The sequence below is a fragment of the Lethenteron reissneri genome, chromosome 4 (genome assembly GCF_015708825.2).
Source record: "Lethenteron reissneri isolate LAM-NWPU_2019-01 chromosome 4, ASM1570882v1, whole genome shotgun sequence".
In the NCBI taxonomy this organism is placed as follows: domain Eukaryota; kingdom Metazoa; phylum Chordata; class Hyperoartia; order Petromyzontiformes; family Petromyzontidae; genus Lethenteron; species Lethenteron reissneri.
In genome coordinates this window covers 5,292,866-5,316,359 of record NC_083782.1, presented here as the reverse complement: position 1 = coordinate 5,316,359, position 23,494 = coordinate 5,292,866, and the positions used below count along the sequence as shown (strand labels likewise).

At 43.8% G+C, this 23,494-nt stretch overlaps 2 protein-coding genes across 9 annotated transcripts in view; both read right to left on the bottom strand.

The window, feature by feature from the left end:
• LOC133349439 (transcription factor RFX3-like) overlaps positions 1-17,638 on the bottom strand; it is a 45,023-nt gene extending 27,385 nt beyond the window's left edge. For 2 of the 8 annotated variants that reach the window (XM_061562878.1, XM_061562905.1), the window contains exons 1-4: positions 8,912-10,542; positions 7,185-7,285; positions 3,486-3,619; positions 1,093-1,164 (exon numbers count right to left, since the gene is read on the bottom strand). In XM_061562878.1, the coding sequence (XP_061418862.1) occupies positions 1,093-1,164; positions 3,486-3,619; positions 7,185-7,285; positions 8,912-8,979 (375 nt within the window). In that variant the 5' untranslated portion in view covers positions 8,980-10,542. Of the gene's footprint in view, positions 1-1,092; positions 1,165-3,485; positions 3,620-7,184; positions 7,286-8,911; positions 10,544-17,343 lie in introns of those variants that run through there. The other 6 variants (XM_061562933.1, XM_061562888.1, XM_061562896.1 and 3 more) reach the window with 6 other exon arrangements.
• Positions 17,639-19,219: 1,581 nt separating this feature from the next.
• NDC1 (NDC1 transmembrane nucleoporin) overlaps positions 19,220-23,494 on the bottom strand; it is a 28,263-nt gene continuing 23,988 nt past the window's right edge. Inside the window, exon 18 of the mRNA XM_061563035.1 lies at positions 19,220-22,406. Coding sequence (XP_061419019.1) covers positions 22,343-22,406 — 64 coding nt within the window. The 3' untranslated portion in view covers positions 19,220-22,342. The remainder of the gene's footprint in view (positions 22,407-23,494) is intronic.

The following is a 23,494-nucleotide window of genomic DNA, read 5'->3' as shown; positions in this document are numbered from 1 at the left end:
GGGCAATGAGGCCAAAAATTTGTTTTCAAATAACAAACATTGTTGGTGAGGAAAAACTCTTGAACAACATACAAGGTTATAAAAACTAAACAAATTGTGCCTTGCGGTTTTAAGCGTTACACAAAGGCAGCTTTGCAGTTAGTTTTTTTGATAAAACAAGAAAATCATTAATCATCTCTCGCCAAGGTTTACTCTAAAGGTGACAAGAACTATTGGTAGAATTGGAATTTGCAGCAGCTGTTCCCGAACACCAGGCTTCATGGCCCCAGGATTAACACTTCCAACTCCGCCTACCATCTCTCCACCCTTCGTTAACTCACGAGTGGGGATCTCTTCCGTACCAAGGGCCAAATACGACTTTCAAATACCTTTGGCGGGCCACACATTAACACACACGTTATCCAAAAATATAAATAAATAGGGCTCACTGTGTTTTTAAAAAGTGTTTCCACCTTAATTTTGGAGCTTTCGTGACTGCAGGAATTATTCTTTGGTTCTTTCGGTTAAGTCACGTCTAAAGATAAAATAATAAATTAAATAATAGCATATTACGACGTTTCGATTGCAACACAAGCAATCATCATCAGGCATAAAAGAAATAGCAACAAAAATCTAACTAGAAAACTATAGACAGACATACAAGCAGACAGACATCACAAGGACACACAGAGAGAGAACACATATCGGCACAAAGAGAGAGGTCGTTTCTTTTATGCCTGATGATTGCTTGTGTTGCAGTCGAAACGTCATAATATGCTATTATTTAATTTATTATTTTATCTTCAGACGTGACTTAACCGAAAGAACCAAAGAATAAGTGTTTCCACGTTTAAAATATTCACGTCTAGTACCCAGTTAGTGCAGCTAAGATGCTTGTCCGAGTACTGACTGCACTAACTTTTTAAAACTGTTCTATTTGAATTGTATTACAATTCACAAAAACAGAATATTTTTGCACTTGTTTATAAAAATGACTAGCCCTTTTGTTCATAAATTTGGCTCTTTACCACAAAAATTACGAGGAACCTGCCTTCTGTAAACACGAGTCAAGGTATACTGGGGTGGGGGGCTTGGGTGTGGGCGCCAATGTACCTGCTGCGGGACCTGCACCCTCTGGGGCTGCGTAGACTTCTGGGGAGGTGTGGACGTCTGCACCACCAGCCTCTGCACATTACGTTCAGATAACGACACGCGTTAGGCATGCTTTTGTGCGATTCGAAAAAAAGTCAGTGGTCTCCCCGCTCACGTGAGTGTGGAGTGGTGCTCCTGCTTAGAGCCCTGAGCCAAGTGGTGCAAAGTCCACATTTGTTAGGGCGTAAATGAGTCTATCCCAGAGGGGTACCGCTTTTACCTTCCCACAGCCGTATTCGCTTAATCGACTCTGTACAGATGATGGGCTGAGTTTGTGTACTTGCGTGGCGATAAAACATTTTATTTTTGTATTGACACAATAAGCTTCGCATAATCACCATGAATGAATATGCCAGGCTAATAAAGGCCACCTTTGCCCTCAACTAAAAAACACAAAAGATAAACGTTAAATATTTACTTCATTTTGCTCAGTAGTGGTAGCAGTTATACAACAGAGAAGTCCCATTCTTGCGGTAAAAAAAAAACTCGGCGAGGAATTTTCCGAACATCGGAAAGAGTCTTGAGACCGAGTGAGGCTTTCCTGGACAAATAATGAATCATCGTGATTTTAGGTCATTAGGAGAAACTCTCCCTTCACCACAGGCTCAAGCAATATTTAACACTGGCTCAGGAACAACAACACAAGTTAGTGCCACCCATTTGTGAGTTTGAACAAGGATATACTTTGACTTGAAATTTTAGAATTGCAGTAACACCTGAAGGAATAGAGATGACGTCTTTAAACCAAAACAGAGATAGTGGGTGGCACAAAAGTTAGCTCCAAGAGATACACAAATTATATTCTCTGTTGTACTTCTATTTAAAAACAAATTACAACAGTTATTTATTTACATCAACATTATTAACACTTAACAGGCATTTGTCACAATAGTAATAATAATGAAAAGGCTAAAGTACATTTTCAAATTGCTTGCTTCGTTGTCGACGCACATTTCACAATTATCAGCCGCAGTGACAAGGTGCTCCTTTATAAGTTAACCGTCCTGCAAAGCGACGCAAACTATGTATGTTGCATCTTAAAACTATCTCGGTAAACTAACTTTTAAACTATATAACATGCTGTTTAAATGCACAAACGAACGCGAGTGGCATTTTACTCATAAACATCCTGATCATTATTATGTATCAATCACAATTATTCCAACAAAGGGTCTTTCGTGCACAGTGATGTTCTTTAAAGCGGTGATGTGACATGTTTACTGCACTGAGTTTAATGCCACTGGGAGTTGTTAAAACGTGACAAGACAAAAAGGAATAAAAGAGATAATATAAAAGACATGGATCACATTCAAATTAATAACGATCTTGGATTTTTTGACAGCGAGGTGTACAGTAATGATCAATGATGAAACCAACTCACTACCTACAACATTAACACTGCCTTTTACAATAAATACTATTCTAGGCTGACATTTTAGACAATGAAGGGCCATTTTGAAAAACAATAGCTTATTCTCTATTTCCCTTGTAAGGATGTGTTCATGGATTTTCTTTTATAAGGCACTGTGAGGGATGGAGATGGTTTGGGGATGCTTCATCCAGTAGAGGTTTGATCAAAGATGATGATGACGATAAAGGCACTGTAAATATTGAAAGTGATTAATTCATTTGGTGCTTATACATCACAGGGCCATGAAGTATGATTAAACAACCTCCAGAACTGACACGGTGTGAATTGATATCTGAGCTGCAGGTACTACGACTGCAGGTTTCCCTTGCTTTATGTGGTCGACGCATTCCATAAGGGTTCACAAAGAAAAACCGCACGAGACAAGCTGCCTGCCGAGTAGTGCATACAACGCTGTCCCACGTCCGACCGCATAGCTGCCTGAGTAAATTCAAACTGCATATCGCGAATTTTGGGCAGAAATACGCAAAATCACACAAACTGAACCCGCATAAAGCGAGGGAACCCTGTACTATTCGTAGATTGCCATTAGCATTGCCTGTGAGATGATGATTATGATACTCCAGTACCTGAATCTGTAGCAAAACAATGCCTTTACATTTTCTTGGTTCTTTCGGTAAAGTCCACCTGAAGACGGCTGCTTGCGTTGTGGCCGAAACGTCGTGAGAATTATTTTATAATTAAAATGTTTTATTTTATTTTATTAATTTCCTTCTACGTGACTTTACCGAAAGAACCAAGAAGATGAATCCCTGCAGTCACGAAAGCTTTAAATCGAAATAAATACCTTTACATTTGTATTCTAATTACCGATCATAAATAAGAGCGCATATGTGAATGACAGCACACCATCCCACAGCCTGTCCCCCCCATGTGATTGGGCAGCCAGATCCCATCAGCGAGTCCCTTGCCAGGCACTATCTACCTGCTGTTGCTGCTGCTGCTGCTGCCCCTGCTGGACTCCCTGTGCAGCCCCTGGGGGCTGCCCAGCTGAGGACACCTGCAGCGGCACAGAGCGTGCCGAGTCCGAGGTGGAGGCAGTCGCCTGCATGCCGCTCTCTGGGGGGGGGAGTCAACACACGTGTGGGCGCACGCACACACGCACACACACAAAGATCCATGATTTAGGTCGCACTCATTACACACAAAGCGCTTGCCACAAATGAACCACAAAACCTTGCTGATCTCATCAAGGAGCATAAACCATCATGCAAACACCAGTCATCCTCGCAGCGGCTTTAGGGTAGCCATAGAACAAAGGCAGTCACCGCATCGCACACTTTCAGATGCGCTTCTGCGGCATCTGGAATGCTCTCCCTTCCGATATTAGGAAGCCACTGGAGCTATGCACCTTTAATTCTAGATTAAAAACTAATTTATTTAGAACAGCTTTTTGTGTCTTGTTTGTTGTCCTTCCCCCCACACCTGATTAGCATGGTTGGCTACGTAGGGTGTAAAAGAAGTGCAACATATACATTGCAGGTTTTAGAAGAAAGTGCTGTTAGCAAGCACTCATTAAGACTGGCATGGCACAATAAAAAGTCGTGTGACCAGTAAAACAGCCTTTGTCTTGTCAGGGTTAATTTTCACACACAGCACCAGGTACTCATTTAGGCCTCAGTTGACCAAGGGGGAGGCCCTGCACAAATTCAAGTAGCAATATCTCTGCAGAAAATTTCACCCAGGTTACTGGAATTGAAACAGTGCACAGACAAACTCGCTCAGAAATTCACAAATACACAGACACTTGCTCAAACAAAACACACCAAAAACGCACGCAGGCACAGACAAACAGACCACAACACACACAGAAACGAGTCAGTCAATCTAGGTGAGGCCCAAGACAGGATTAGATAGCACTTGCCACTGATATCCATGACCAGAAATCAAACCCCGGTTATAGATTCAGGGCGCAGTGCGCTCACCCGTGTGCCACCTCATCCGCATATACGCACAAACTAACACAAAGAAACAAATATTTTTAGCCTTAAGACAGGCAAAGATCTATTAGTGAGAATCTTTTGAAAGATGGCTCAACCCAAATAACAAACAGCTATGTACCTCGTGTCCTGTGCTCTAACACATGAGTTTGAGACTTTGATCATGAAATGTTTTACTTTAAAATCACTGCCAGGTGCTCAATCATCATGCTCAAGTGATGCCATTGCATTGACACGTTAAAATGTCTCGGAAGTTACAGTGACATTGCTAAAGTGCAAAAATGACATGCTTCAATGTAATTTTAAAGTTTATTTCTGCTCACTAACATTATATAGCACTGCCTGAGAGACAGCCTAGGTAAGCATTTGTAGAATACCAATTTATTTTCTCAGTTGCAAAGTCCTTTCAGGTCTCAACAGCGCATGATGCAGCGTGTGGCCAACAACATGCCCAGCTACCCTTGTTGTTTCTCCAACGGTAATGTTTTCACACTGCTCCAGGTTCTCAATTATATTTGAATAAACATAGGAGAGAGGTCCAGGACAGCCTCCGGTCCTTCATTTTCCAATGACACTGCATAGGTGCAGAAATTGCACCCAGGTCACCGAGATCACAGCACACTACGTCAACCGATGCATTATTATTTGCAAGAAACACACGGGCATACTCGCACACGCACAAACATGCACTCACCCACACAAGCGTGCACGCGCGCACTCTCGCACAAGCAAGTGTGCACACATCACAATAACCCCATCTGTTGTACGAGACCTGTGCTCGAGATCACCTGTACAGGGTGAGACTGCGCGGATGCCAATTAACGGCATCTCCTTATGCGCATGAACAAAACCGTGCACAGTGCATCCGTAAAGCCACAAGTGCCCCCTACACTTACGTACAAACAAGCATAGTTGCAGCCGATGCCAAATATAAGTAATGGTGCACAAAGCAAATAACACTGGTGCTGTAAATAGTATCAGTTGGATACATTAATTATCTAAGTGTCATTTAATTATCCAGGAAAGCCTCGCAAAATACCAAGACCTTTCCAGGACGGTCCTGCATAGGGATTTGTTGAGTAAAGAAGTATTTTGCATGTCGAAGGAAAATATAATTCAGAGAACATTCATAAATATGGGATAACACCAAAATACATACACAGACAGGTTAAGAAGCCTCTTGGCTATACTGCTATATATTTGCCACCTCTTAGCCAAGCAGGATTGTGAGTTTCCCAAATGAACGTGATCCATCAACCCTTGCCGTCAAAATAAGACTTACAGGTGTGCGTACCACCACATGTTGAATAAAACGTAAATGCTAGAGTAAATATGCAATGCAAGGATATAAGAGTATTTCAAAACATTAACACCTTAATTAAAATTCACCATAATTATTCAGGGATACATGTAAAGTTATTATACAAGTTTACAAGCATCAGATAATCATTTAGTTAAACTTTGGGCTCAGGTTTATACTACGGACACCACAGGTGTGATCGATACTCGGCTCACGAAAGGACAAATGTGATGCAGTTACAAGGCTCAAAACAATTCCCACAACAGGCAGCACCAATAGAGGTGTAACCAAAGATCACATGCTCGCTATTGTTCTCACAGAATAAACCATGCACGCTTAAATTACCTGTTCATGGGTACACCCATTGAGGGTGAAATCACCAAAAGCAGGACCGGATCACCTGTGCTTGCCACCTCACATCACTCACAATGCTCATTGCATATGGCCGAGGATAAGTGTTGCCAAATAATATTTATAATTAGATTTTTCCCAAAAGTGGGTACGATGGTGTTGTCACCAATGATGGGGTGGAATTGCCCAATCATGATATGTTTGGGATTTTTCATCAACATGTGACTACAGCTTAATATCTTTACCATTTTTCATATTGTTTACCATTAAAAAAATAAATTTCTTTAGGAAGTGGTCATATGGTGGTTTATTGTGCCTGCTCCATTTGCTCAAACAAATGAAATATATTCCAAATAATTCATTAATGAGGTTTTTATATGCCAATGTCCACATATGCCCTCGGCTACACCTCTTTACATGTACATTTCCCCTAACGTATACTTCTTTTAAATGACTAATGAAATGCCTGACTAAATTACTAGTCTTGTCAGATTTTGGAAGCTAAGCAGGCTTCAACTAGAGTGCTTGGAAGGGATGACTACTATGCATAATACAGGTATTGTAGGCTGCTGTGGAGCTACATTGTGGGCAGCGGCAAACAGTGTGAAAAGTATATCATTGTTGCACTGTACAATGCTCCAGCATTTATTCTCCCCCACCTTCACAAACCTGCATTGACCAGTGTGGTGAAGTATGCTCAAATAACCCCCACGACCGATACAGCATAGGGAGGCCCTCATCCAGCAGCAGATTGACAAAAGTTCTGCACACTGTACATGTATAAATCACTGAAGGAGTTATTAATTTTGATGTTTTACCTACGTGACTTTACCGAAAAAACCTAAGAATATAGTTATATGCGTCTTCTTGGTTCTTTCGGTAAAGTCACGTAGAAGGGAACTTTACCGAAAGAACCAAGAAGATGAATCCCTGCAGTCACGAAAGCTTTAAATCGAGAGTTATATGCGATGATAAAATGGTCCTTCCTGGGTCATCATCCCAGGATTTTGGGCCCGAGCCTCAGGCCACTCACCGGACACGATGACATGGACGTACTGCTGCTGGGGCTGCTGCTGCTGCGCCGGCTGCGACACCGTCAGCTCGGTCACATACGTCTGCGTCGCCATCACGACACTGCGTTCACGGGTGGGCGGACAGGCGGGCAGGACGGAGGGAAGGAGGTATGGGATGGGGACAGAAAGATGAAAGGAGCAGATGGTGGCATCACCCGAGGAGCATCTGATAGCGTCACCCGTACATGGGCAGACACGCAGTAAAATGTGTGCTGCAGTAGGCACTGCAGAAAGCGCAGCTCAAAACGAGGCGGCCAATTACCGACTTGGTGTTAATTGCAGCACTGTCATCACCCCGTCACAAAGCCGATAAAACAAGACCTCATTGTGAAAAGGATTTTTATTTTTGCAAGACCAGGGGTATTGCTGGGATATTTATGTCACATCACAGGGTGTATTAAAGACATGTTTTAATCAAATACAAGAACATGCTCTCTGGCAGGGGTTGAGGGCGTGTTGACCTCTTCAGTGGTGGGATCGTGAATGGGAGAAATGTAAGCATAGTGTGTTTGCATACAAGTGGATTAAATATGTAGTGACTATAGACACATTCCTCAAAAATATTCTCACGTTAAAATCATCTCAAAATTTGTGTTGTCAGTGGCCTGGAGCTAATAAAATAATAAAGACAGACAGCTGTCTGTTTTCATTATAAAACAGGTGGTCAATAAATCGACGGGTATTCTGATTCAATGCTTTTGGAAGCCGATGCTTAACCAAGCAAAAAACAACAATTTTCCATACCATCAAATGCAAAACTGGTTTCACTCATGTCAGCAGTGTAAATGTGATGGGTAATAGGCATTACACCTGTAGCTGGTTTTGTGAAACTGAAAGAAATGTTCCCTTAGTCCACATTGATTTAGATTTGAAACGTAAGTTGTTTAATGTAATTGATCTCCAATTAATTTAGGCAGCATTAAATTTTAACTATACAGCATCGTGTAAGTAAAATCATATACCGGTATTTGGCAATGAAAGCTTTTGGAATAAAGAGATAAATTACTATCTATAAATGTTTACGTAACATTTTAGCCAAAGCTAAGACATAGGATTATAACAATTTCCATGCTATGGTAATGACACAAGTAAATATGAACATCAATATGGAGAATTAAAAGGTTGTTGAAATGAATGATTCTAACTGTAGTAAGTATGAAGTGCAAACAAAAAATGTGCTAAAATAATTCACACCTTGATTATTTCACATATTGCAAATCGACTGAAATGTGCTTATTTATAAAGTACACACTTGTCAAATGCACATCGCTTATAACATTCAGGTAAATGACCATAATTTCAATATACACTTTCATTTACACCTCTCCTAAGTGCATGTCTCCATTTGCTAGGACCTTCGCAAAGACAACACAAAGCAAAAACACAGCATCAGTAACGGGAAGCTTGTTATGCAATCGCGTCTTTCTCGACGGCATATTTCCTTTATAGGTACTGCACAATAAATATGCTTAGGGTAGATTATACAATAAACTGCCCCACAATTACACTAAATTTAAAAGCACACAACCTTTCCAAAAAAACAACGATTTAAACGTGTTGTAGGTTGTAGCCATGGTAACGCCAGGACCCCATGGCAACCTTAACGGTAACAAAGCCATTCCGTGCACACAGAGCCGCGCGGCCTAACCAATAGGCGCAAACCGGCAAGACTGGAATAAGGACTCACGGATGCCGGGGAAAAGGGTTGTATTCAGCACCGTCGCCGTCAGCGTAATCACACTTATCAAGTTCCATGGCGCGACGTCGCGGGCAGCGTGATATCGTTTAAAAATGTGTCTTTTTTAAAAATAAAAAATAAAAACGCGAGCCAGGTGCCCGCTCTTCGTGCCTCTACATCTGCGGTGAAATTAAGAACCACAAATTCTGTGCAGACGGCAGCACCGTAATTACCGCCTGCTAGATAGGCCCCCTGGGGATTGTGGGTAAGTGGCTGAGAGGCTGGCCGAGGCCGCTGCCTCTCTCGTTTTTTGTTTGCGAGTGATCCCGCAAGGCGGTGGTGTGTGGCAGCCCTGTCGAAAGCTCGTCACGGAAAAAAAACACCACCCCTCTTTCTCACCTGGGAATTTTGTGTGGCTTTTACCAAGGGCGGTGTTTACGCCGCTGCAAGGGGGGGGGCCTTTCGAGAGCATTAACCAACACGTTTACTAAATTTACTTACAAATCGTTGTTTAATAATTCAGTTAGCTGTGTAGCGTATTGATAACACATTAAGTGTTCATTATTTCGATTTGCGTGTGTCATCAAGTCTAAGAAACGTACGAAAATTTATAAAATTGCACGAATGTCCGTGCCTTGTGCTTAGGACAAAATACCAGATGTTAGAATTTGAATATTGTAAGCAATGTGGCATCACGCACAATTATTCTGTTGTGCAGGTACATACTGCCATTCCTTAAGGTTTTATATTCATATTAACAAAATATAATATTACACTTAACTCCAATGCCTTCCGAGTTCATACACATTATTATCATACCACTGAGATTCACAAATGCATGACAGCAAGACAATTGGTATTACGGACAATGATATTCAACAGATGTGTTAATTGCCATATTTTTCTGCCAATTATATTAAGTAAACCATAGCTATTTGCCCACTGTTCCCAACACATTAAGGCTTTTATAAACAACAACAATCACTCAATGGGAACTGACCCCTTCTCCCTGTACTGCTCTAATTGTCTGTAACTCCATTTCCTTGGCTGTGGACACTGTCTTCTGATTTGTCACTTTTGCAAAAATATTACTTTACTACAGCAGAGTTTTACTTATTTCCCTCACCTGTTCAACTCACCACGGTGGCGATATATTAATTACCTGGCCTGGAATACAGGAGGTCATGGATTCGATCCTGATCCTGACACCTGTATATTTAGAGTTTGCATGTTCTCCCCGTGATCGTGTGGATTTTTCTCCGGGTCCTCCGGTTATTCACTCTACACTTAGAAACAGGACTTAAAAGTATTTAGTTGCTATAAATTTCCATGTGATAAGCCACTCAGTAGAGCTGTCATTTGTGGCCAGGTCGCTTCTGAAAAATATATTATAGCCCAGTAGGCCTTACCTGCTAAAATAAAAATTTAAAAACTCCAGCTCCTTTCCATTCCTTCTCAATCTCATAATCATGTCTCTCCCCATTCACGTACAGCCTATTAGTTTACCAACAGACATTGTATTGTGCGATTAAGGTTTCACTGGGTTTAATATGATGGTACGGCACATTAAACAGCAGCAACTCCCAACCCACACGCACAGCTCATCTAGAACACAACAAATGGACGTAGATGCTTTTACCAAGAAAGCTTAAGCCATGGTGAACCAAAATCACACCACAGCATTATGAAAATTAATTACAGCAGATGGCATTTTAAACAGGATTTAACACGATTCGCTGAGTCGCGCTGCTCCTGGAAGCCAATTTACCTAATCTGTGCTAATCAGTATAAATACCAAACAGCCAAGAGTTCTATTCAGGGTTTATACTGTATTGTTCTTACTCAATTTCTCGAGAAAAATGTAAGCTCCCCCCCCCCCACCCCGTTTGAAGAGGCATCTTCCTTTTGTTGTCTCCTTTGAGTGCGGCGTGGAACGACAGATAAACCATTCCATGCACTTGTGCAATCTGCAACATTCATCATAGATTTTCCCACAAGCAATATTTAGTGCTGTAACGAAATGGACATTTGGATGCTACAAATTAAAAACTGGCTTGGCATAAGCACAATGTTTAGGGGTTTTTTTGTCATGCATCTGCTGTTGTTTTTTAGCTGGTTATAAAAAAGTGGCCAACAAATGTATGCATTACTGTGGGTACAGTTCCACGTGTACTTTTGTTTTTTTATATCTATGAACAACTCATTACATATTTCAAGGGGCCCAGAGAAACCACAAACAACAGCGTTCGTAATGGATTCAGGACAAGTCAACTCTTGACAGTGCAGGTGTGCCATTATCGACATTTTTTCTATTCAGCACATTCTGCTAGTAAAATGTCAAGTGACAAATCATGTTATTTACATGCTTTTAAGGTGCATCATTAGTACATGAAAATTAATTCGGTACACAACATTCATTTAAACGCGTAAATAATGTGTTTTTTCGCCACATATACCAAGTGTGTGAATCACACGTCTCACTTCTGATTAACTTGTGGAGTGAATAGTTACACTTAAAAAGCCGTCTTCAAGTAACACTATTTAATGCAATGATAATTGTACATGCCCATGACAAAATCATCATCAAATTTCGAAAGGTTTGTGTGGTGTTGAGCCGGAAATACTGCTAGGATGGATCACTATCATTTCTGAAACAGGCTGTTGTCTGGCTATGTTGTCAGGAGAAGGCAGTGCAACTATGCTCCCTAACTTCAAAAACTTGGCGAAGAATGGTCAAATAATCCCCATGACCAGCATGGTGTCAAATTAATTACAGCAGGGGGGCAGTCATCCAGGAGTGGACTGACAAGGGCTGTAAGTGTAAAAATCTGCGTAGACCTAAATAAGTCCCATATGTATGCATTATGTAAATAATGTAGAGCAAAATAATTTGCAAAAGAAAATTATATTTCTTTGCATTGAGTATACACATATACCTAACAAGGCCTAATAATACCATCAAACAGACAGCTGGCTCTTAATGTAATGCATGTTATGCAACAGCTACATTACCTTGTAAGAACCTAAATGAGCTAAAGTAGATGCTATTCTGGGTAGAGCAAAAAAAACATTCAATCCTGGTAACATTTTATTACTGAATAAAGTACAAGACATATCACATGGCCATATTGTCATTCCTTAAATCACAATGTAATTACTAACTCATATAACCCCTTGAAATAAAACAAAATATTGTCAGTTAACATTGTATATATAGGTATGCCTTTAAAAAGCAAACCTAATTTAGCATTATGCCATACCATTTGCTTATTAATATGGTACACGTCAAAAAAATGGCAACAATCATAACTGCATACTGTGTAAAATCAAAACAGGGGTACATCCACTGATGTCATGCATTTGGTAGCAAAAAAAACAAGTGGTAATATCAGCCACTGAGATATGCAAATAATCCACGTTCTATTAATCTAAAAACACAAATGTAGCTTCTTGCGTGGCAAGGACGGCGTGACCGCCTCTGAAGCCCGCCACAGGTCACCTTAATGCCTCAAACAAAAGTTTGCCAGGGGGCAACCGTATTACACGCCTCACTTTTTGATTGGACCCGTGCTTTTAAGCAAAAAAAAAGGTAGGGATCAGAGCCAGAAAAATTCCGCGGACATTATGATAACGCTTCAAATTAGTTCTTCATTGAAGGGAACCCGGGCTCGTTCCACTGCAGAGATTTAATGCGACGAGTGTCGCGCAAGCTAATTAAATGAGAAGAAAGGAGCACAATCGGCATACACAGAGGCTTGTTGCCGAGTGTTTCCAGCTGCGGCTTTTGTATAAAAGCTTGGCTTTTGGTCAAGCCTCCATTCTATTACTTTCCAATTCCAAGTGCAAGAGGGGGGGGATTTGCCAATTAAATGATCGCTAGGCAACCGCTGCCTAGCAACCAACTTTCTATAGCTTAAAAACAATGGAGCAGCTGTATTCACTTAAACCTCATGCTTGTGACATGCAAAGTCGCTGAAAGAAGACTCGCCCTGCTATGATACAGAAACAGCCGAAAAATGCAATTCCTGAATTCTAAAAACAAAAGATTAACAGTATAATTCTTCAGCTTTAATAATTAGACAAATTAAAACGCCTCGCAGACACAACGACTCGGCACACTTAACAACGGCAACTTGACAATTCCAAATTAATTGCCGAGTAACACAATGGTTGCTAGGAAACGGCAACCAGGCGCTGAAAGCATCCAGTGCGCCTATCCCGTGGTTGGAGCCCTGTGTTAATAATTTCCCTGTTTGGATTTCTGTTCCCACGGCAGCACTGGGGGTGCGTATCCATGGCAACACCCGTAAACAAAAAGGAACGGTGCCATCCCACACTCAGCCGCACACCACCACCACCACCCCCAAAGCATTTCTGCTGCTAGGCTCACTCACAGCTTGGAGACTACAAAAACTCGCCCTCCGCTCGTCAGCGCAACGCATGCATAAGAAGCAAGTGCTATTATGTGCCACCAATCACTTTGGGAGGGAGATTTTTCAAAATTCTAAATTACCTCCCCCACTCAGGCTTTGAACGCAAATACGGCGTTGCGGTATTTTAATGCCACTTGTTGGAAATACTCCGCGAAGGATCTTGCTCGCCTCCCAATTTGGAGATTTACAAACAAAACTAAACACCGCCCCCCCCCCTTAATTTACGAGCACAACACCTGGCAGTGTGCACTAGTGGCTCCAGGTCTTGAAATTATAAGCGCATATATTATTCAGACGCTCCTCATGCAATATTAAACAAAACGGGTATCACCATTTCCAGCGGCCACTCATCAGCGTGTGATGTGTTTGGCATTGCTGCATAATATGGTATAATTATTACAGTGTAAGCCTGTAAGGAAGTGTTATGTACACATTAAAGCAAACCCATTTCAGTACTCTCATGGGTATGTGTATATATTGACCATTATGTATTTTCTAGCATGTGTATGTGAGTAGAAAAAAATATTTAAAAACTTTAATAATAAAATGGCATTCCAAAAGGTGAACGATTATTCGAATCTCGTGGGGGAGGTTGTTAAATAAGCATTACTCCATAATAGCAGAGTACTTTAAAATGGATTAACTTGAATCTGTGCAGAACTTTGAGTATTTGGAGAGGGTAATGGAGGGTTTCTCTGGGTACACATGGAAAACACACATTGGGATGCGGGGCTCTGCACTGGGACGCATTGGGATGCAGAACCACACTGAAAATGAGGCTTATGACTCAGTGAGATTTCCCTGGGTAAAATGAATGGTACTGCTATTATTATATTCGAGGTGCAATCACTGCGCGTCTCGAGTGCTGGATGTTACTGCACACGTGTGCTCTGCACAAATCACTCGCACTTTATTTTAGATGCCAGTCCTTTATTTGGGCAGGTGAGTTGGGGGGGGCCCAAGAAGGCAATGCGCCTTTACAAGGGAGGGATAAACTACGAGAACAATACGGAGAAACGATACAGGAAAGCACTGCGCGAGGCGCGTGGACTTGAATGCAAAAGATAAGAGATTAAACCGAATGTGTGCCGCTAACTTACGCGGTCTAAACCCTATAACGTCTATACAATAAGAATATTAGCACCAAAGTCAGTTCTATTTTTAGACAGGTTTATTAGCGCATCGCATACTCCTATATGCCGACATATGGTACAAAAGTAATAAAACCACGTGCCTTTCACAAGTGCTTTACATTTCAAAAAGTACAAAAAGTACAAAGCCAATTAAAAATGCTAAAGATATTAACACGCGATGCACTTACACGCCATTTATTACCACAGTTCACCAAACCCTGCCATATATTCGGCTTTGCGCAGATATGTAAATGCATATCCACCCGCTTAAGCAAAGGGCAGCGACAGATAAAAACAGTCGTGTTTGTGCACAACGCTTAAAAGCGAGGGGGAGCTCAAATTCACAGCCGTCAAAAGGACGGGGAGGGGGGGTAACCGGCGGACAATACGACTGGGATAGGTGGCACCACCACCACCACCACCCCCCAGTCTGTCGGCTTCAGACTGTGATCAGGTGTCCCCGGCCGCGTTTGTCTCATTCAACAGGTGCTTGCGACGGGCACGAAAAACGCATAGCGGCAACAACGCACAAAGTGATTAAAAGTCATTTATTTACTCGAGGAATAAGACGACGACGAAGACGTCTCAAGAACTCGTTTCAGCAGTGACACACACATTGTTGGGATGGTTTTGGACAAGTTACATTTTGAAGGAGGAGTCGTGGGCGCAATTGTTTGCGCGTGATGAATCCGGTAAGCCGAGTTCGATTCCCTGCCACGGCTCATCGCAATGAGTGGCAAGGGATATCTCTCTTGAGGTCCTGCTCCAAACACCCCCTTCAAGATGCCGCACTGGCTAGCGTCGTGAGATATGGACCCACAACTCCCGACACGACGGCGGAGAAGCCTTTATCCAGCAGTGAATTAATAAAAGGGCTGCACTGTACACTGTTTCTTTCTCTCCCCATCTCTTAATCTTAAAGAGGTGCAACTTATCCAGTCGCCAATACAGCTCGTAGCAGACTCCGTGACTCAAAATAATAGCAGGTTACAAGTTAAAACTTCGCATTCTATCACGGCAGAACGCTGCAATTAAACATTAAAAGCAAATTACATTCGTTTGGCAGCAAACATCTCACGGTTAAACCCGGACGTACCAGTGGCGCACACACACACTCCCGCATGCGCGTCTCACTCCTTTAAATCAAACAGGTGCATCACCACAGCGTTCACGATTGCTTTCGAAACGAATTCAGAACTTAAACCCTCTTACAAAGAGACGTAAACATCCGAATTATTAGCGGCATTTTCAACGCGACAGCGCTTGCACAAACGCAGCTAGTGGAAGTAAAACAAGTTTTGAAAACATTACCAAGCGAATCCGTTCGGTTTTTTTTAGTGTAATCTTAGTAAGTCAACACTGCCAACACGACCATAGTAACGGAGCCCATGTCTAATTAATACAGCTTGGAATAATCATTGCGGCAGTAGAGACAACCTTGGTAGTGGTCTAATATTTGCGACTGAGTGACGGACGCACAATTTTAACGACGCTCTAAAATGTTTACAAAGCTGACATTTGGCACAAACCTGCTCACATCTACGCTTGTAACTTAAAACTACAGCGAAGCGCAAGTGACACAAATATCGGCCAACAAAAATTATGGCGCGCAGGTTGATTGGTTTCACTTATAGAGAGATACGGGGGGGGGGGGGGGCAGCATAAAGTTATCATACATAGTTTTAACATTTATAAATATACCTCCAGCATCTGTGAACCGAGTAATTCGGAGAGTGACACTACAGCCGACAGAAAGCCACGGGGGATCCGGCTCCTAGTTCATCAACACGACCAAGTGTCGCCTCTGGTCAACGCGGTCGCCTCTCGCAACCACAACAAGGGTCGACTACAATCATCACCACCATCATCACCCTTCGGGGATGAGAAGAACGAGCACCACTTTACGAAGTTAACATCGCGCGACGCAGATAGACACGGCTTCCGCCATGGTAACGTGGAATTTCCACAACTTGGCCGTGGGGAATCCCGCCATAAACCAACGGCGCGCCATCACCGAAACAATAGATACTCGTTGTTGACATCACTCGCAGACGCAAAGCCGATAATAGTTATCGATTAATCGCGTCGTCCATCGGCGGCGAGGTCGCTACGTAACGCGTCGACGCCCGCGGCCTAGTCGCAGCCACCTTGCCCCCGCCGCTCGTAGCAGCAACAACAACACGACGCGGGGAGGGTGGTGGTGGTGGTGGGGTGGAAGCCCCCAACAACCACCAGCGACCACCACCAACAACAACCACACCAGCAACAACCACCGCTCGCGACGCAACAACCCAACACAAAAACCACCCCCCACCCACCCCCCAATCGCCTTGCCAGCGCCTCGGCTTCGTCAGCATTCGACGCCCGCGCCTCTCGTCGAGCGACTAAGGAGCTCACGAAATAATAAAAAAATCCCTCCCACAAGAACCAGCGGAGCCGAATCGCTTCTTTTTTTTATAATTTCAAGCGCCGAGGCGAGCCGAGCCGAGCGCCGTCCTCAAGCCCGCAGCGCCCACCGCCATTTTGCAGCGAACAACGGAGGGCGGCCCGAGGCCTCCTCCTCCTCCTCCACTGCGGCCTCCTCCTCCTCCTTCTCCTCCACCACCTCCACCACCATCGCGGCGACAACGACAACAACACCACCACCACCACACAACTTGACGTTTCGTCACCATCGTTTAACGCCGCACGACGACCGACGCTGCTACCTCCGCCGCGGCGCTCTCACCCCCCCCCGCACCACCACCATCCCCTTACACACTACCACGACGACGACGAGAAAATAAACGCGATAATTGTTGAATACAACATGAAAGAGACGGTAAAGAAATAATAAAAGCCCGACGCTAAACCGCCGCGGTTTTAAAAAAATCACCTGGGATGTGACGGCGGCTTGGTTACGCAGTCTCCACGACTACGGTGGCTATGGAGCCCTCCTCCAGGCAACAGTTGCTATAAGCGCGCCTCCTCACTACCCTTGCGCGGAGCCTCGTCGAAACCCCCCGTGCCCGTCGACTCGATCCCAACGCGTCCAATAATCCCGCGAGGTCCCCGTGCGTCGAACTTCGCCGTCGTCCGGCTCGCCGGGCCGCCCCGTCGTCGTTTTGTCGGCGGCGGGGCGTCGGATTCTTTCGGCGCGGCGGATGCGTTGCGCGACGTGGGTGGAAGTGATGCGTGCCGAGAGGGAGGAGGGGGGCGTGGCTAGAGGGAGGGGGGCGTGGCGAGAGGGAAGGGGGCGTGGCGAGAGGGAGGGGGCGTGGCGAGAGGGGGGCGTGGCTAGAGGGAGGGGGCGTGGCGAGAGGGAGGGGGGGGGGCTGGCGACGTAAGCAATTCCTTTCGTAATCGACTCCGCGCGCACGAAAAACAAATCCCGAACTGGAGGGAATCGATACGCCGAAAATGTTGGAACGGCGTTTAAATTTACGTGCAAAAAAAATGTAGCCCTTCCACGGACGTAAACGATCTTACAGCGGCACGACAATAGCGATATAGGCTTATTTTAAACGCCGCACGTCGCCGCTTGCGTGCGCGATTCGATGCACGGATCGCGAGGAATCGATTATAATTTTATTCGACGAATCGTTAAGTGCCCTAGAAGGGTGGCGCGCGCGCGGTGCGGTGGGAGGGGGAACCCCGAGAGGTGGTGAGGGGCGGGGCTGGGGCTGTGGGGGGAAGGGGCGGGGCTGGGGGGAAGAGGGGCGGGGCTGGGGGAGGGGCGGGGCTGGGGAAGGGGCGGGGCTGGGGGGGAGAGGGGCGGGGCTGGGGGGGTGACGCTTGGCGGGAAAAGGGCGGCATGGGCGCGCACGAGGCACCGGTTTCAGTAACAAAAAAGAATTCCACACAAGAAAATTGCCCCCTCTTCTTGTTTCTTTCGGTAAAGTCACGTAGAATGGAAATAATAAAATAATAAATCAACACATATTAAAATAATATAATAATTCTCTATTCTTTTATTATTTCCATTCTACGTTACTTTACCGAAAGAACCAAGAAGATGAATCCCTGCAGTCACGAAAGCTTTAAATCGAAAAAGAATATTGCCTTGCAATAAGGGGCATTGCCCGAAACGTCGCCTATTATAGATTTTTAAAGCTGTGTCGTTGACGAGTGTGTTGAGTTGTTACTTGTACGCCACTGCCAACAGCAGCAGTAGCAGCATCACGACGAGATAATTTGTTGAATTAATTCGTTAATGATTGAAAACACATTTAACATTCTATTTAAATTAATGCAATAAACGTTTGCCCCACTAAGTTACGTTTCTAAACGGTTTATTGCAACGTTATTTAACTAATAAAATAGCACAATGTTAAAACAGAATATGCAATATGTTTTAAGTTATTTTAAAGTAGGGATTTAATTCATAAAGTTATTAAAACGGCGCTTCAATAAATAAATACAATACACATTACTAGTCATACGCTATTTGTTGCCGAAGTCAAGTTCTCCTTTTCCAACTTATCACTTTTAGATGTTGGTAATTGACTGCTGGATGACGGATTCTTCCTCACAACTTGGTTGTTATATCATAACTTCTCCACATTAGTCAATGAGGGTTGGTTGGTTAAGAACCGATTTAAATATTACTCGCCACTGGTGTTTTCCGTAACCGATAATCGATCTTAGGTCCATAGGTTCGCAGCGCAGTGTGCTAACCAATGCGCCACCACTCCCCTCAGACAGCACACCGATACAAACAATCATTACGAATGTTAATCGCAACAATACAATGAAAACAAACGACATTTAAATCAATGGTCATTATAGCAATGTTTATTAGTCAAAGTGGGAGTAAAGAGTATTAAAATTAAACAATATTGGCATTGAAAACTGACCATCAATGAACCGAAATACATTTAATACAAACGTTTCCTCGTTAACACGTGATTATAAAGTCCCACGTTTATTCATTTTTAATGTTCACAAGTCCATCAAACATTGCGGCCTCATGCATAAAACACAGTAAGTGCAATTCCCCCTCAGTTTAGCTACTAAACCAGTTAAAGATGTCAATCAAAGCAAGGATTGGGGGAAAAGTATGGCCTGTTGTCGAGATGAAACCAATGTCATACCGCCCGTGACCACAATCCCAGTAAAACAATGGAACGGTGGACCAAAGACACCTTCAGATTCAAAACGGCACACACACATTGTTTATCCATCACTGCAAACACCTTTGCAGCAACGAATTGGGTGCCCAAGGCAAAAACGTTATCAAGCTCCTGCCAGCACTGTTTATAATGTTTGGCAAGGTAACCTCTTGCCTCTCAACATTAAATATACACAGTCCTCGCATAATCTAACTTCAGTATCGACTAATGTGTGGTTACTCAGGAAAGGGATTTGAAGGTCTGAACAGCCCTCAGTAAATCAACGGTTAGCCACCCATGACTTAAGTGTTTTATGCAAGTGGCCAATGAGCTGTGTTACTGTCACAAGTTTCTCTACGAATGACCGTTCCCGCTGTCCATCTTGTGTCCATCTCGTGTCCATCTCTTGTTAAATGGACATTGGAGGATGTACGACACCGAAAAATGGCATCACACGGTGGGACCCTGCAAAGCTTATAAAGATCTGAGTCAAAAATATATACATTTAAGCAGACACTTTGATAACTTTTGCACCATCACCCGTTGTCAAGGGGATTTTACACAAACCTGTGACATCAACTTTACAAAGAGTAGACTTACATTATGCCTGTGTTGTAGCCAAAGACACAAGTTTTACCTTAAACCCAAAATAATAAGGCAACTACTGCTAGGTTGCTACAGTTACCAAGAGCCCTATTGCAAAAGAGATGTTGAATCTCAATGGGCCCATGCCTGGACAAATTAAGGGCCATCAACAGATGGGAACGCACAGTAACGCCAGCAACTGTAAGGCACAATTTATTTTTCTGCCACTGCCCTCTGCTGCCCACCACATGACCCATGCAGCCTATAACACGTCCTGTGGTCACCCATTAAAGCACTATCCAAGCTGAACGCTGCTTGGCTTTTGGAGGTCAGACGAATGGGTTCGGAACCATGCTCACTCGACAAACAGGATCCACACGTTTAGAAATAATAGTTGAAATCTGAATGTGCCGTTAGCAGTCGGCAGGCGACGATTCGTATCTATGATATGAATTATAATGACCTGGGGGTCACAATTCGATTCAAAAATATTTCCTTTAACTTGTCAACGTTGCATCGTCGGTCTCATTTATTCTACAGTCAACTCTCGAATATCCTGGGTTGTCGGGCAGAATGGGTGGCCCCAGATAATACAAACACCGCGGATAGCACAAGATGCGTGTAAATTAGGCTGTGAAAGTATGTTATATTGCTTACCTATGTAGAAAGGTTGTGGCGAGGGGGGGGGGGGGTAATACATCAAATGTAGAATGTTTTAATTGGTTTTATTATCAGTGTACTGACTGACATGTTTGTAGTCGCTCAGGCACTGAGACGCTGACCCCCAATGAGTGAGGAGCAGCTACTATGTATGGATGGATGTTGAACTTCTTTCACACTAATTAAACCACCATGCATACAAAGGTGAGTATAAGCATGATTAATGTACAATTCACATAAATCTGGCCAGATTATCGAGCATTATCTGTAAATAATGCGTTCTGTACAAATTTACTCCATTCATCTATAGCGCAGAATTGGATGTGAGAGTCATGATCAAATTATATTTTATTCTCAAATTCATCACAAGCCTAGTAAACAAGTACAGAACTACAGACACTACCAACCTGAACCATACCCATACAAGCTTAACCCTACATCAACCCAACCAAAGCATGGGTAGGGTTGATGTACAACAAATAGCGCACACACAGGCCAAAACTTCTCCTGACCATTACAGCATAACGAAATGTGGCTTTAAATGCATCTATATGTGACCGCGTTGGAAGACGCCGCACAGAAACATGTATTATGTAGAGGCATTCAGCCGCGGGTAAAGAAAAGGAAAGGTCTTGAACCTGTACTTACGTAAAGTCATACAAAAAACTATAGAGTTACAGACACGCTTATGCAATACAAGGGTGCATTCTAATACAACCACATCTCGAGATACTGTACAGAACGTGGGCATATTTATTTGAGACACTGGCAGTAAGTTATGGGCAGATAAGGTCTAGACATGAAGAGAAGCGGGGGGAGTTGACAGCACCGATCGCTAGGGGAAAAGCCAGTTCCAGACTTCGTAGGGACATCAGGAGAATCGTACCTCAGCAAGCAACACCTGCGAGCGGGTGAGGCTCAAGAGACGGCCTTGTGGCGGTGACATTGATCCGCACCACGAGGTGGCGCAGTGGCACACAGCAGCAAGTGAGCTGCTGGCGGGGGGGGGGGGCTTGGGACGGATTCGTCGATCAAACGGCTCTCAATCGACTACAAATTAAAATCGACTACTTTGTTTTCGTGGTCGATTACCCAAGGCTCCTTTAAAAATGGCAGCTTACCACCCAACAGCTTTCTTTTCCGAAGGCGGGAAACCCCCGCAAGCCACGGCCAGCGTGACAGGGTTTGGTGATGCCCATTGTCATCACCAAGTCCCACACATCACGGGCACAGAGGCGAGACTGTGTTTTCCCCACCAATTATTTTTGTGCTATCCGATTAGCTCGAGAAATTTAAACAACAATCGGTAGAGTAATCACTGACTTAAATAAGTCAATAGCCCAGTTCGAGCTGCTGGCTGTGACCAACACTCTGAGGGGTGGGCCGCAGAGTGGGGGGGGGGGAGGGGGGTCGGTGAGAGAGACGTGGTGGAGGGCAGGGAGGGGTGATATATTCATCGTTAGCGACCGCCACCATCGTCAAAAAATCTCTATCCGTACAGCCGGTCCAACGCCTCAATGTGGGATGCACAGAGGCACCTTACTCCTTGAAGTCCAGAAACATCTGGAGCCTTCGCCGGTACTCGGGAGCCACCTGCACGGAGCTGCAAAGGGAGGGAAACAGGTGTTAGAGGTGGTCGTGCTTAGGAACGCCGGTGAAAATGTAGGACGGCAGCTGCTGAAGGGATTGAAACAATGACATCAGAGGTGGAAACAGGAGCAGGTTGGAGTGCTTTTGGAGAAAACTGAAATTAGTGATGAAAAGCAAAGTAGCGATGTGCACAAAGCAGGATGTTTTTTTTATTCTACATGTGTTTTTTTATTCTACACCTCCGATTAGCGCAGTTCGGTTGGCTATGTACGGTGCAAAAGAAGTTCAACATACATGGATATATGTTACCGTCGATTACTTTGATCAAAAACATGGATATTGTCGAAGGAAATGGAAAACAAAATCTTAAAAGTGTGCAAAGCATGGAGAAGACGCGTGCTTGAAATTACGCGAGATAGAAGGACAAGACATGAATTAAGAGTGCCAACGCAAGTCAGAGACGTCGTACTGTCCGTCAAGAAAGGTAATGGGGCATGGGTGGGACGCGTCACGAGAAAGGATGGCGGCTGGCGATGGTGAAGGACGATGGGGGTGGCAGCCAGTGGCGAACACGCTCGAGAGAACATCCACAACAGGAGACGGAGCCATCAAATCAGCTCGTGTGCAGGAGCTAGATGGACTGCTGCATTGTATGTATGTTGAACTTCTTTCGCACTATATGTAGCCAACAGTGCTAATCGGAGGTGCGGGATAACTCTCCCTAAATATCAAACAATAAGTTCCACTGTTTTCCACTGTTTAACACGTAGGCTTTCGCGACCAATATCCATTAGTATTTACTTACGTGATCTCACTAAAAAAACTATATTATGAATACGTTTATCTGTCCATTTTTTGCTCTTTACTTAAAACTCACTAACTTTCCCCAAGCTTACCCAAACGCCTCTTCCCCCTCCCTTCCCCATCATCAACACCTTCATCCCCTCGACCAACATCCGTACTCAGTCATCATCGTTTTTTTCACGCATCATCATACTCATGTACGAACATCCTTCTTGTCAACTCGCCTCATCTCATCAGACTTCTGCTGTACAAATAGTTACTTCTTTGTTTAGCGCCTTGCTCAAGGCGCTATATAAA